At 46.5% G+C, this 14,447-nt stretch overlaps 1 protein-coding gene across 2 annotated transcripts in view; it reads left to right on the top strand.

Moving 5' to 3' along the window:
• LOC110515716 (protein sidekick-2-like) overlaps positions 1–3,164 on the top strand; it is a 73,641-nt gene extending 70,477 nt beyond the window's left edge. For both annotated transcript variants that reach the window (XM_036973277.1, XM_036973276.1), the window contains one exon: positions 2,531–3,164. In XM_036973277.1, the coding sequence (XP_036829172.1) occupies positions 2,531–3,064 (534 nt within the window). In that variant the 3' untranslated portion in view covers positions 3,065–3,164. The remainder of the gene's footprint in view (positions 1–2,530) is intronic.
• The last annotated feature ends 11,283 nt before the right edge of the window (positions 3,165–14,447 follow it).

Here is a 14,447-nt window from a genome sequence, read left to right as displayed (position 1 = left end):
CTTCCCAGCGTTCTCCCTCTCTTCCCAGCGTTATCTCTCTCTTCCCAGCATTCTCCCTCTCTTCCCAGCATTCTCCCTCTCTTCCCAGCGTTCTCCCTCTCTTCCCAGCGTTCTCCCTCTCTCCCCAGTGTTCTCCCTCTCTTCCCAGCGTTATCTCTCTCTTTCCAGCGTTATCTCTCTCTTCCCAGCGTTCTCCCTCTCTTCCCAGCGTTCTCCCTCTCTTCCCAGCGTTCTCCCTCTCTTCCCAGCGTTCTCCCTCTCTTCCCAGCGTTCTCCCTCTCTTCCCAGCGTTCTCCCTCTCTTCCCAGCGTTCTCCCTCTCTCCCCAGTGTTCTCCCTCTCTTCCCAGCGTTCTCCCTCTCTTCCCAGCGTTATCTCTCTCTTCCCCAGCGTTCTCCCTCTCTTCCCAGCGTTCTCCCTCTCTTCCCAGCGTTCTCCCTCTCTTCCCAGCGTTCTCCCTCTCTTCTCAGCATTCTCCCTCTCTTCCCAGCATTCTCCCTCTCTTTCCAGCGTTCTCCATCTCTCCCCAGCGTTCTCCCTCTCTTCCCAGCGTTCTCCCTCTCTTCCCAGCGTTCTCCCTCTCTTCCCAGCGTTCTCCCTCTCTTCCCAGCGTTCTCCCTCTCTTCCCAGCGTTCTCCCTCTCTCCCCAGTGTCCTCCCTCTCTTCCCAGCGTTATCTCTCTCTTTCCAGCGTTATCTCTCTCTTCCCAGCGTTCTCCCTCTCTTCCCAGCGTTCTCCCTCTCTTCCCAGCGTTCTCCCTCTCTTCCCAGCGTTCTCCCTCTCTTCCCAGCGTTCTCCCTCTCTTCCCAGCGTTCTCCCTCTCTCCCCAGTGTTCTCCCTCTCTTCCCAGCGTTCTCCCTCTCTTCCCAGCGTTCTCCCTCTCTTCCCAGCATTCTCCCTCTCTTCCCAGCGTTCTCCCTCTCTTCCCAGCGTTCTCCCTCTCTTCCCAGCGTTCTCCCTCTCTTCCCAGCGTTCTCCCTCTCTTCCCAGCGTTATCTCTCTCTTCCCAGCATTCTCCCTCTCTTCCCAGCGTTATCTCTCTCTTCCCAGCATTCTCCCTCTCTTCCCAGCGTTATCTCTCTCTTTCCAGCGTTCTCCCTCTCTTCCCAGCATTCTCCCTCTCTTCCCAGCGTTATCTCTCTCTTCCCAGCATTCTCCCTCTCTTCCCAGCATTCTCGCTCTCTTCCCAGCGTTCTCCCTCTCTTCCCAGCATTCTCCCTCTCTTCTCATAAGATGAAATAAAGTTCAATGGAGTGGAAGACATTTCAGAATAATGTCTGGAACGGATTGAATGAAATGGCATCAAACAGTTGGAAACCATTCCACTCATTCCGCTCCAGCCATTACCACGAGCCCATCTCCCTAATTGGGGTGCCACCATTCTCCTGTGATAGTTGTATTGTTCTCTGTCCATCTATAGGAGACTCTTGTTTACACGTATCAGATCGGTGCTCCTCAGGGCTTTGGGTGAGGTCCTGCTGTCTGTTAGCAGTCTGTTAGCTGTGTGATAGCTGTCTGTTAGCTGTCTGTTAGCTGTCTGTTAGCTGTGTGTTAGCGGCTGGGAGAGAGATCCCAGATAATAGTAGGTCCTGCTGTCTGTTAGCTGTCTGTTAGCTATCTGTTAGCTGTCTGTTAGCTGTGTGTTATCTGTCTGTTAGCTGTGTGTTATCTGTCTGTTAGCTGTGTGTTAGCTGTCTGTTAGCTGTCTGTTAGCTTTGTGTTAGCTGTCTGTTAGCTGTCTTTTAGCTGTCTGTATTAGCTGTGTGTTAGCTGTCTGTTAGCTGTCTGTTAGCTTTGTGTTAGCTGTTTGTTAGCTTTGTGTTTGCTGTCTGTTAGCTGTCTGTTAGCTGTGTGTTAGCTGTCTGTTAGCTTTGTGTTAGCTGTCTGTTAGCTGTGTGTTAGCTGTGTGTTAGCTGTCTGTTAGCTGACTGTTAGCTGTGTGTTAGCTGTCTGTTAGCTGTCTGTTAGCTGTCTGTTAGCTGACTGTTAGCTGTGTGTTAGCTGCTTGGCGACAGATCTCAGATAGTAGCAGGCTAATCGACAGTCTCGACTTTTCTTTGTTAGATGAAGACCATTATAACGTGTTTGTAATCATGCCCTTTAGACCTGTAGAACAAAGCTGTTAGTAAATCAGGTTGACAATGAATCATAATTCCCATAGGAAGTCTTAATCTTCTTATTGTGTGTTTGCTTTGAGTTGCCTACACCCACTGACTAGAGTCCTCACTCATCTGAAACTGTGTTTGATGTAGCTAGTATCTACACCCACCGTTCTCACTCCTCATCTGAAACTGTGTTTGATGTAGTTAGTTTCTACACCCACCGTTCTCACTCCTCATCTGAAACTGTGTTTGATGTAGTTAGTATCTACACCCACCGTTCTCACTCCTCATCTGAAACTGTGTTTGATGTAGCTAGTATCTACACCCACCGTTCTCACTCCTCATCTGAAACTGTGTTTGATGTAGTTAGTATCTACACCTATTTTCATTCCTCAACTAAAACCACTATTCCTTCTTGTCCGACCCCAGGGCAGCGACAGCGAGTACGAGGTGGATCAGAACCGGGGCGGGCAACAGAAGACACACTCCTTCGTCAACCACTACATCAGTGACCCCACCTACTATAACTCCTGGCGCCGCCAGGAGAAGGGCGTCTCTCGCCCCCCGGCCTACGGATATACACAGCCAGAGCCGCTGCACCCCCAACCCCTGGCTGAGCAAGATCCCATCCAGCCCACCACCAACACCACCCCGAGACACCCTCCACCCCTGCCCCCACTACCCCCCTTGCTGCCCCGGGCCCTCTCTCCATCCCCCCAGCCCCAGGGCCTCCAGGGGCTCCGTAGCCAAGGGGGTCTCATCCAGGGTCTGGCACCCCAGGGTCAGGGCACACTATTCAGGCCGAAGGGCAGCCGGACTCCCACTCCCTCGCTGCTGTCCTGTTCTGTGTCTGAACCCCCCAGCCAGCACGGGACCCTCCTGTACAGCAGTAGGCCTCCAAGCAGCTTGGGCTGTTCCTCCACCCAGCAGCCTCCTACCGCGGGCTTCTCCTCTTTCGTTTGAACCACGTTTAACACACTGCTCCCAGTAGGAACATACAGTGGGGCAAAAAGTATTTAGTCAGCCACCAATTGTGCAAGTTCTCCCACTTAAAAAGATCAGAGAAGGCTGTAATTATCATCATAGGTACACTTCAACTATGACAGACAAAATGAGAAAAAAAAATCCAGAACATCACATTGTAGGATTTTGTAAGGAATTTATTTGCAAATTATGGTGGAAAATAAGTATTTGGTCACCTACAAACAAGCAAGATTTCTGGCTCTCACGGACCTGTAACTTCTTCTTTAAGAGGCTCCTCTGTCCTCCACTCGTTACCTGTATTAATGGCACCTGTTTGAACTTGTTATCAGTATAAAAGACACCAGTCCACAACCTCAAACAGTCACACTCCAAACTCCACTATGGCCAAGACCAAAGAGCTGTCAAAGGACACCAGAAACCAAATTGTAGACCTGCACCAGGCTGGGAAGACTGAATCTGCAATAGGTAAGCAGCTTGGTTTGAAGAAATCAACTGTGGGAGCAATTATTAGGAAATGGAAGACATACAAGACCACTGATAATCTCCCTCGATCTGGGGCTCCACGCAAGATCTCACTCCGTGGGGTCAAAATGATCACAAGAACGGTGAGCAAAAATCCCAGAACCACACGATGGGACCTAGTGAATGACCTGCAGAGAGCTGGTACCAAAGTAACAAAGCCTACCATCAGTAACACACTACGCCGCCAGGGACTCAAATCCTGCAGTGCCAGACGTGTCCCCCTGCTTACGCCAGTGCATGTCCAGGCCCATCTGAAGTTTGCTAGAGAGCATTTGGATGATCCAGAAGAAGATTGGGAGAATGTCATATGGTCAGATGAAACCAAAATAGAACTTTTTGGTAAAAACTCGTGTTTGGAGGACAAAGTATGCTGAGTTGCATCCAAAGAACACCATACCTCTGTGAAGCATGGGGGTGAAAACATCATGCTTTGAGGCTGTTTTTCTGCAAAGGGACCAGGCCGACTGATCCGTGTAAAGGAAAGAATGAAAGGGGCCATGTATCGTGAGATTTTGAGTGAAAACCTCCTTCCATCAGCAAGGGCATTGAAGATGAAACGTGGCTGGGTCTTTCAGCATGACAATGATCCCAAACACACTGCCCGGGCAACGAAGGAGTGGCTTCGTAAGAAGCATTTCAAGGTCCTGGAGTGACCTAGCCAGTCTCCAGATCTAAACCCCATAGAAAATCTTTGGAGGGAGTTGAAAGTCCGGCAACAGCCCCAAAACATCACTGCTCTAGAGGAGATCTGCATGGAGGAATGGGACAAAATATCCGCAACAGTGTGTGAAAACCTTGTGAAGACTTACAGAAAACATTTGACCTCTGTCATTGCCAACAAAGGGTATATAACAAAGTATTGAGATAAACTTTTGTTATTGACCAAATACTTATTTTCCACCATAATTTGCAAATAAATTTATTAAAAATCCTACAATGTGATTTTCTGGATTTCTTTTTCTCATTTTGTCTGTCATAGTTGAAGTGTACCTATGATGAAAATTACAGGGCTCTCTCATCTTTTTAAGTGGGAGAACTTGCACAATTGGTGGCTGACAAAATACTTTTTTGCCCCACTGTACATCCCAGAGGCCTCTTTTTATCCCTCATTCACACTATAGAGCTGACCCTGAGCCCTACTGGGCTAGCTAGCCCTCATTCACACTATAGAGCTGACCCTGAGCCTTACTGGGCTAGCTAGCCCTCATTCACACTATAGAGCTGACCCTGAGCCCTACTGGGCTAGCTAGCCCTCATTCACACTATAGAGCTGACCCTGAGCCCTACTAGGCTAGCTAGCCCTCATTCACACTATAGAGCTGACCCTGAGCCCTACTGGGCTAGCTAGCCCTCATTCACACTATAGAGCTGACCCTGAGCCCTACTGGGCTAGCTAGCCCTCATTCACACTATAGAGCTGACCCTGAGCCCTACTGGGCTAGCTAGCCCTCATTCACACTATAGAGCTGACCCTGAGCCCTACTGGGCTAGCTAGCCCTCATTCACACTATAGGGCTGACCCTGAGCCCTACTGGGCTAGCTAGCCCTCATTCACACTATAGGGCTGACCCTGAGCCCTACTGGGCTAGCTAGCCCTCATTCACACTATAGGGCTGACCCTGAGCCCTACTGTGCTGGCTTGGATAGTTTCTTTTCACATGATCCTGTCCAGCACGGTTCCATCTACTATATTGGATGTGTAACCTGGCCAGCGCCGTACAGCTCGCTTTGGCTCATAGTGAAAAGGGGAATATTTTGTTGTAGTTGGTTTTACTCGCGTTTAAAAAAAATTCTGCTTGTTTCTTAATGACAATGATATTTAAAGATGTTCTCTCAATATTATAGTAAACATTGCAGGCATCTTGGATAGTATTTTCGTTCACCCGTGTGTGTGTGTGTGTGTGTGTGTGTGTGTGTGTGTGTGTGTGTGTGTGTGTGTGTGTGTGTGTGTGTGTGTGTGTGTGTGTGTGTGTGTGCGTGTGTGTGTGTGTGTGTGTGTGTCTATGAGTGAGCGAGAGAAAGAGAGAGCGAGAGAAAGAGAGTGAGAGAGAGAGTTACATTTCTAAAAAAAAAAAAAAAGACAATCATTCAGAATGTTCCTGATGCTTGGCATCATTAATAATAGTATTTTACAGGACAGCCACGACACGTGACCCAGGAGATGAGTATTGAAGCCTTCATGAACAAGAGAGCAGGACCTCGCCACAAAGGATCAGCGGACTGTGTCTTACAGAGAATGACACAGAACACAATGAAAGGGAAAAACACTCCATGTGGGCTGGAAATATGAACCAAGGACGAACGTAAGAGACAACTGTAACAGGACAAATGACTTCTGGTTCCACGACACTCAATCAGCTACAACGGCTTCAACACCTTCCATGGTCTCCTCACTTAAACCCAAAACATTGTTGCTATTTTATATGTACATATGTGATGTGTATTTTGTCTTCATTTTGTTGAACCGATATTTATTTCTTAATGGTATCTATCAATCACTTCTGTAATGGTAATGTTATCAATCTCATTTTTAAAAAAGTATTGCATAATGTAATCTGTCTGTTTACAGCTACAGTACATTCCTCTGCAGCTGCATAATGTAATCTGTCTGCTACAGCTACAGTACATTCCTCTGCAGCTGCATAATGTAATCTGTCTGCTTACAGCTACAGTACATTCCTCTGCAGCTGCATAATGTAATCTGTCTGCTACAGCTACAGTACATTCCTCTGCAGCTGCATAATGTAATCTGTCTGCTACAGCTACAGTACATTCCTCTGCAACTGCATAATGTAATCTGTCTGCTTACAGCTACAGTACATTCCTCTGCAGCTGCGTAATGTAATCTGTCTGCTACAGCTACAGTACATTCCTCTGCAGCTGCATAATGTAATCTGTCTGCTTACAGCTACAGTACATTCCTCTGCAGCTGCATAATGTAATCTGTCTGCTACAGCTACAGTACATTCCTCTGCAGCTGCATAATGTAATCTGTCTGCTACAGCTACAGTACATTCCTCTGCAGCTGCATAATGTAATCTGTCTGCTACAGCTACAGTACATTCCTCTGCAGCTGCATAATGTAATCTGTCTGCTACAGCTACAGTACATTCCTCTGCAGCTGCATAATGTAATCTGTCTGCTACAGCTACAGTACATTCCTCTGCAGCTGCATAATGTAATCTGTCTGCTACAGCTACAGTACATTCCTCTGCAGCTGCATAATGTAATCTGTCTGCTACAGCTACAGTACATTCCTCTGCAGCTGCATAATGTAATCTGTCTGCTACAGCTACAGTACATTCCTCTGCAGCTGCATAATGTAATCTGTCTGCTACAGCTACAGTACATTCCTCTGCAGCTGCATAATGTAATCTGTCTGCTTACAGCTACAGTACATTCCTCTGCAGCTGCATAATGTAATCTGTCTGCTACAGCTACAGTACATTCCTCTGCAGCTGCATAATGTAATCTGTCTGCTACAGCTACAGTACATTCCTCTGCAGCTGCATAATGTAATCTGTCTGCTACAGCTACAGTACATTCCTCTGCAGCTGCATAATGTAATCTGTCTGCTACAGCTACAGTACATTCCTCTGCAGCTGCATAATGTAATCTGTCTGCTACAGCTACAGTACATTCCTCTGCAGCTGCATAATGTAATCTGTCTGCTACAGCTACAGTACATTCCTCTGCAGCTGCATAATGTAATCTGTCTGCTACAGCTACAGTACATTCCTCTGCAGCTGCATAATGTAATCTGTCTGCTACAGCTACAGTACATTCCTCTGCAGCTGCATAATGTAATCTGTCTGCTTACAGCTACAGTACATTCCTCTGCAGCTGCATAATGTAATCTGTCTGCTACAGCTACAGTACATTCCTCTGTAGCTGCATAATGTAATCTGTCTGCTACAGCTACAGTACATTCCTCTGCAGCTGCATAATGTAATCTGTCTGCTACAGCTACAGTACATTCCTCTGCAGCTGCATAATGTAATCTGTCTGCTACAGCTACAGTACATTCCTCTGCAGCTGCGTAATGTAATCTGTCTGCTACAGCTACAGTACATTCCTCTGCAGCTGCATAATGTAATCTGTCTGCTACAGCTACAGTACATTCCTCTGCAGCTGCATAATGTAATCTGTCTGCTACAGCTACAGTACATTCCTCTGCAGCTGCAGAACGTTGAATGTGGTTCTTCAACGCTTTACAATATGATTTCGGCTTTAATTCCACCTAAACATGCAGATAAATACCCACATGTGTTGTATTGTAATATTCATTTTGACCCAAGTATTATGGGACATTTCTAACGGGATGGAAACCTTTGGAAGAAGGTCCCTGATCACATCCAAGGTCCATCAGGACACTTTAATCACCTGTGTTGTTGTGTGCTGAAACTCACTGTACACATCATCAACCACATGATCATGGTACTACTGCAACAATAAATTATTTTATTTTCTACAAATTGTCTCTTTGAACACCTCAAATTGTAAGCCTTGAAATAGATACCCAGACTCTGTGGAATGCTCCTGCAGTTTATTCAGTTTCTACCTGAAGGGTCAGTCTCATAGGTCTGTAGGAGATATCAAGACCCCCACTAAAGTTAAATAATCAGGTTCAGTCTCATAGGTCTGTAGGAGATATCAAGACCCCCACTAAAGTTAAATAATCAGGTTCAGTCTCATAGGTCTGTAGGAGATATCAAGACCCCCACTAAAGTTAAATAATCAGGTTCAGTCTCATAGGTCTGTAGGAGATAAAGACCCTCATTAAAGTTAAATAATCAGGTTCAGTCTCATAGGTCTGTAGCAGATATCAAGACCCCCACTAAAGTTTAATAATCAGGTTCAGTCTCATAGGTCTGTAGGAGATATCAAGACCCCCACTAAAGTTAAATAATCAGGTTCAGTCTCATAGGTCTGTAGGAGATATCAAGACCCCCACTAAAGTTTAATAATCAGGTTCAGTCTCATAGGTCTGTAGGAGATATCAAGACCCCCACTAAAGTTTAATAATCAGGGTCAGTCTCATAGGTCTGTAGGAGATATCAAGACCCTCACTAAAGTTTAATAATCAGGTTCAGTCTCATAGGTCTCTAGCAGATATCAAGACCCTGACTGAAGTTAATAATCATTAATATGTTGAAGTCTGAATAACATGAACTCGTCCATGTTCATGTACTGTAGCTAGGCAACGCTACTGAAAGAACCCCATCCTCCTTCACATAGAACACAACTCTCAGAGCCAGAAGGATGACTGACACTAGATGCTGATAGGCAGATAGATGACCTGATTCTTCCCAGCCACATCAGAGACAGAGCAGGGACAGAGACAGAACAGAGCCGAGATGAGACAGGGACAGAGACAGAACAGAGATGAGATGAGACAGGGACAGAGACAGAACAGAGATGAGATAAGAGAGGGACAGAGACAGAACAGAGATGAGACAGGGACAGAGACAGAACAGAGCCGAGATGAGACAGGGTCAGAGACAGAACAGAGATGAGATGAGATGAGACAGAGACAGAACAGAGATGAGACAGGGACAGAGACAGAACAGAGATGAGATGAGACAGGAACAGAGACAGAACAGAGACAGAACAGAGATGAGACAGAGACAGGGACAGAGACAGAACAGAGATGAGACAGGGACAGAGACAGAACAGAGATGAGATGAGACAGAACAGAGACAGGGACAGAGTCGAGATGAGACAGGGACAGAGACAGAACAGAGATGAGATGAAACAGGGACAGAGACAGAACAGAGCCAAGATGAGACAGGGGCAGAGATGAGATGAGACAGGGACAGAGACAGGACAGAGCCGAAATGAGACAGGACAGAGCCGAGATGAGACAGGGACATAGACAGAACAGAGACAGAACAGAGCCGAGATGAGACAGGGACAGAAACAGAACAGAGACAGAACAGAGCCGAGATGAGACAGGGACAGAGACAGAACAGGGATGAGATGAGACAGGGACAGAACAGAGCCAAGATGAGACAGGGGCAGAGATGAGATGAGACAGGGACAGAGACAGGACAGAGCCGAAATGAGACAGGACAGAGCCGAGATGAGACAGGGACATAGACAGAACAGAGACAGAACAGAGCCGAGATGAGACAGGGACAGAAACAGAACAGAGACAGAACAGAGCCGAGATGAGACAGGGACAGAGACAGAACAGAGATGAGATGAGATCAAATCAAATCAAATTTATTTTATATAGCCCTTCGTACATCAGCTGATATCTCAAAGTGCTGTACAGAAACCCAGCCTAAAACCCCAAACAGCAAGCAATGCAGGTGTAGAAGCACGGTGGCTAGGAAAAACTCCCTAGAAAGGCCAAAACCTAGGAAGAAACCTAGAGAGAAACCAGGCTATGTGGGGTGGCCAGTCCTCTTCTGGCTGTGCCGGGTGGAGATTATAACAGAACATGGCCAAGATGTTCAAATGTTCATAAATGACCAGCATGGTGGAATAATAATAAGGCAGAACAGTTGAAACTGGTCTGTGATCTCTTGCATGAGACTAGCCGGATTTGAAAAAGTCGCTTTTTGATGAAAAAAAGTTCTGATGTCCGCAATTATTTCCTCTTTAGACATGTCACCCACTTTGACGCTAAAACAAAGTCAAGTCACAGGCCTGCAGATGAGACAGAGATCCCAAATAGTTGGTTTCTTAGTCAAAAAAATATTTTGGACAAAAGACATTTTGTCTGCAAAATAGAAGTGACATATTTGTGACAAAAAAGTGACATATTTGAAACGTGCCATTACAAGTAAACGAAACCAACCGAAACAGTTCGGAAGAGTTTGTGTAAATATTATGATGACATTTTGTGACATTTTTGTTTGTTTTGGACTTCAGTGAGGGGTTTTTTTCCGGCTGTTTGGGCGCAGCCATTCTGGAGGCAAGCTGAAGTTCGGAGCCGAAGCTCCTTCGTTGCTGATTGGTCAACAGTAACGATTCTTTAATAACGAGAGACGACTCGTTTTCATGCATTTTTTCATTGAGAAATACTGCACCAAACATCTGAGTTAGATGAAAGAACTGGTTCTTAACTGACTTGCTTAAATAAATTAAATAAAAACATTTAAAAAATGTAAAATTACGAGACTAAAATCTCCTCTTCTTAGACTAATTCTGACTATTTTGAGGAAATATACTTAATCTCAAAATGGACAAACAGTACTATTGCCACCTTTTTCTAATTTTTCAAGCAAAGGTCTTTTAAGGGAGTATGAGAGCACTCGTTCGGATTCGGCTCGCCGGGTTAGTCTAGGCGCCAGCCGAACTGAAGAATGCTGACGCCTTAAGCCGTCCGGCCTCACACACACCAGGAAACTTCCTCTTAAACTGTGCATCCTCTACTTAAAGGCTGTTATCACCCCCTTGAGAGGAGCCCTTTTCCATAGGCTAAAACATGTTACCTCTCCCGCCCCTGAGTCGAACCAAAGGCAATGCTCGGTCCGTCTGGGTTACCCTATCATAATGAATCTGCTATGAATCTGTTGATAGACTGCATTCCCCCCAGCAGACTTCCACCCACCTCAACAACGCATGCTGGTCATGCACCTTTGTTTTATAAACCCTGCACCTATTGGAAATCATCTTGTAAGTCATATGACTATAGGTCTACCTTTCCTGTCCCTGGGCAGTAAGTCATGTGACTATAGGTCTACCTATCCCCTCCCTGGGCAGTAAGTCATGTGACTATAGGTCTACCTATTCCCTCCCTGGACAGTAAGTCATGTGACTATAGGTCTACCTATCCCCTCCCTGGGCAGTAAGTCATGTGACTATAGGTCTACCTATCCCCTCCCTGGGCAGTAAGTCATGTGACTATAGGTCTACCTTTCCCCTCCCTGGGCAGTAAGTCATGTGACTATAGGTCTACCTATCCCCTCCCTGGACAGTAAGTCATGTGACTATAGGCCTACCTATCCCCTCCCTGGGCAGTAAGTCATGTGACTATAGGTCTACCTTTCCCCTCCCTGGACAGTAAGTCATGTGACTATAGGTCTACCTTTCCCCTCCCTGGGCAGTAAGTCATGTGACTATAGGTCTACCTATTCCCTCCCTGGACAGTAAGTCATGTGACTATAGGTCTACCTATCCCCTCCCTGGGCAGTAAGTCATGTGACTATAGGCCTACCTATCCCCTCCCTGGGCAGTAAGTCATGTGACTATAGGTCTACCTTTCCCCTCCCTGGACAGTAAGTCATGTGACTATAGGTCTACCTTTCCCCTCCCTGGGCAGTAAGTCATGTGACTATAGGTCTACCTATTCCCTCCCTGGACAGTAAGTCATGTGACTATAGGTCTACCTTTCCCCTCCCTGGGCAGTAAGTCATGTGACTATAGGTCTACCTATAGTCCCCGCGATATGCAACTGTTCAGGGAAGTCAGCAACCAATACACGCAGTCAGTCAGGAAAGCAAATGCCAGCATCTTCAGGCAGAAATGTGCATCCTGTAGCTCCAACTCCAAAAAGTTCTGGGACACTGTAAAGTCCATGGAGAATAAGAGCACCTCCTCCCAGCTGCCCACTGCACTGAGGCTAGGTAACACGGTCACCACCGATAAATCCATGCTTATCAAAAACTTCAACAAGCATTTCTCAACGGCTGGCCATGCCTTCCTCCTGGCTACTCCAACCTCGGCCAACAGCTCCCCCCCCCCCCCCCCCCCCGCAACTACTCGCCCAAGCCTCTCCAGGTTCTCCTTTACCCAAATCAGCTGGGCTTGACAATCTAAACCCTCTATTTCTGAAACTATCCGCCGCCATTGTCGCAACCCCTATTACCAGCCTGTTCAACCTCTCTTTCATATCGTCTGAGATCCCCAAGGATTGGAAAGCTGCCGCAGTCATCCCCCTCTTCAAAGGGGGAGACACCCTGAACCCAAACTGTTACAGACCTATAACCATCCTGCTCTGCCTATCTAAGGTCTTCGAAAGCCAAGTCAACAAACAGGTCACTGACCATCTCAGATCCCACCGTACAATCTGGTTTCCGAGCCGGTCACGGGTGCACCTCAGCCACGCTCAAGGTACTAAACGATATCATAACCGCCATCGATAAAAGACAGTACTGTGCAGCCGTCTTCATCGACCTTGCCAAGGCTTTCGACTCTGTCAATCACCAAAATTCTTATCGGCAGACTCAGTAGCCTCGGTTTTTCTGATGACTGCCTTGCCTGGTTCACCAACTACTTTGCAGACAGAGTTCAGTGTGTCAAATCGGAGGGCATGCTGTCCGGTCCTCTGGCAGTCTCTATGGGAGTGCCACAGGGTTCAATTCTCGGGCCGACTCTTTTCTCTGTATATATCAATGATGTTGCTCTTGCTGCGGGCGATTCCCTGATCCATCTCTACGCAGACGACACCATTCTGTATACTTCCGGCCCGTCCTTGGATACTGTGCTATCTAACCTCCAAAAGAGCTTCAATGCCATACAACACTCCTTCCGTGGCCTCCAACTGCTCTTAAACGCTAGTAAAACCAAATGCATGCTTTTCAACCGTTCGCTGCCTGCACCCGCACGCCCGACTAGCATCACCACCCTGGATGGTTCCAATCTAGAATATGTGGACATCTATAAGTACCTAGGTGTCTGGCTAGACTGTAAACTCTCCTTCCAGATTCATATCAAACATCTCCAATCTAAAATCAAATCTAGAGTCGGCTTTCTATTCCGCAACAAAGCCTTCTTCACTCACGCTGCCAAACTTACCCTAGTAAAACTGACTATCCTACCGATCCTCGACTTCGGCGATGTCATCTACAAAATAGCTTCCAATACTCTACTCAGCAAACTGGATGCAGTTTATCACAGTGCCATCCGTTTTGTTACTAAAGCACCTTATACCACCCACCACTGCGACCTGTATGCTCTAGTCAGCTGGCCCTCGCTACATATTCGTCGCCAGACCCACTGGCTCCAGGTCATCTACAAGTCCATGCTAGGTAAAGCTCTGCCTTATCTCAGTTCACTGGTCACGATGGCAACACCCACCCATAGCATGCGCTCCAGCAGGTGTATCTCACTGATCATCCCTAAAGCCAACACCTCATTTGGCCGCCTTTCGCTCCAGTTCTCTGCTGCCTGTGACTGGAACGAATTGCAAAAATCGCTGAAGTTGGAGACTTTTATCTCCCTCACTAACTTTAAACATCTGCTATCTGAGCAGCTAACCGATCGCTGTAGCTGTACATAGTCTATCGGTAAATAGCCCACCCAATTTACCTACCTCATCCCCATACTGTTTTTATTTATTTACTTTTCTGCTCTTTTGCACACCAATATCTCTACCTGTACATGACCATCTGATCATTTATCACTCCAGTGTTAATCTGCAAAATTGTAATTATTCGCCTACCTCCTCATGCCTTTTGCACACAATGTATATAGACTCTCTTTTTTTTCTACTGTGTTATTGACTTGTTAATTGTTTACTCCATGTGTAACTGTGTTGTCTGTTCACACTGCTTTGCTTTATCTTGGCCAGGTCGCAGTTGCAAATGAGAACTTGTTCTCAACTAGCCTACCTGGTTAAATAAAGGTGAAATAAAATAAATAAATAAATAAATACCTATCCCCTCCTTTGGCTGTGTGAGATATGGTACCTGTTGGCCCACACACATACATGAATGTGAATGTGACAATCATTCATTGCCCATCTCCGTTTGGAAAACATGCCGGGCCCACCCAGAGCCTTTAGTCTGTCTCAGTACAATGAGAATAGCCTAATTCTAGAATACCCTCCTATCGCTTTAAGACGCCATGTGGGAGGGGCGTGGTCAGACTCACGACAGCAGTGGAAACG

This window comes from Oncorhynchus mykiss, unplaced genomic scaffold (genome assembly GCF_013265735.2).
Source record: "Oncorhynchus mykiss isolate Arlee unplaced genomic scaffold, USDA_OmykA_1.1 un_scaffold_227, whole genome shotgun sequence".
Taxonomy (NCBI): Eukaryota; Metazoa; Chordata; class Actinopteri; order Salmoniformes; family Salmonidae; genus Oncorhynchus; species Oncorhynchus mykiss.
Note: the sequence above shows the minus strand (reverse complement) of the source record. Positions and strands in the feature narration are given on the sequence as shown.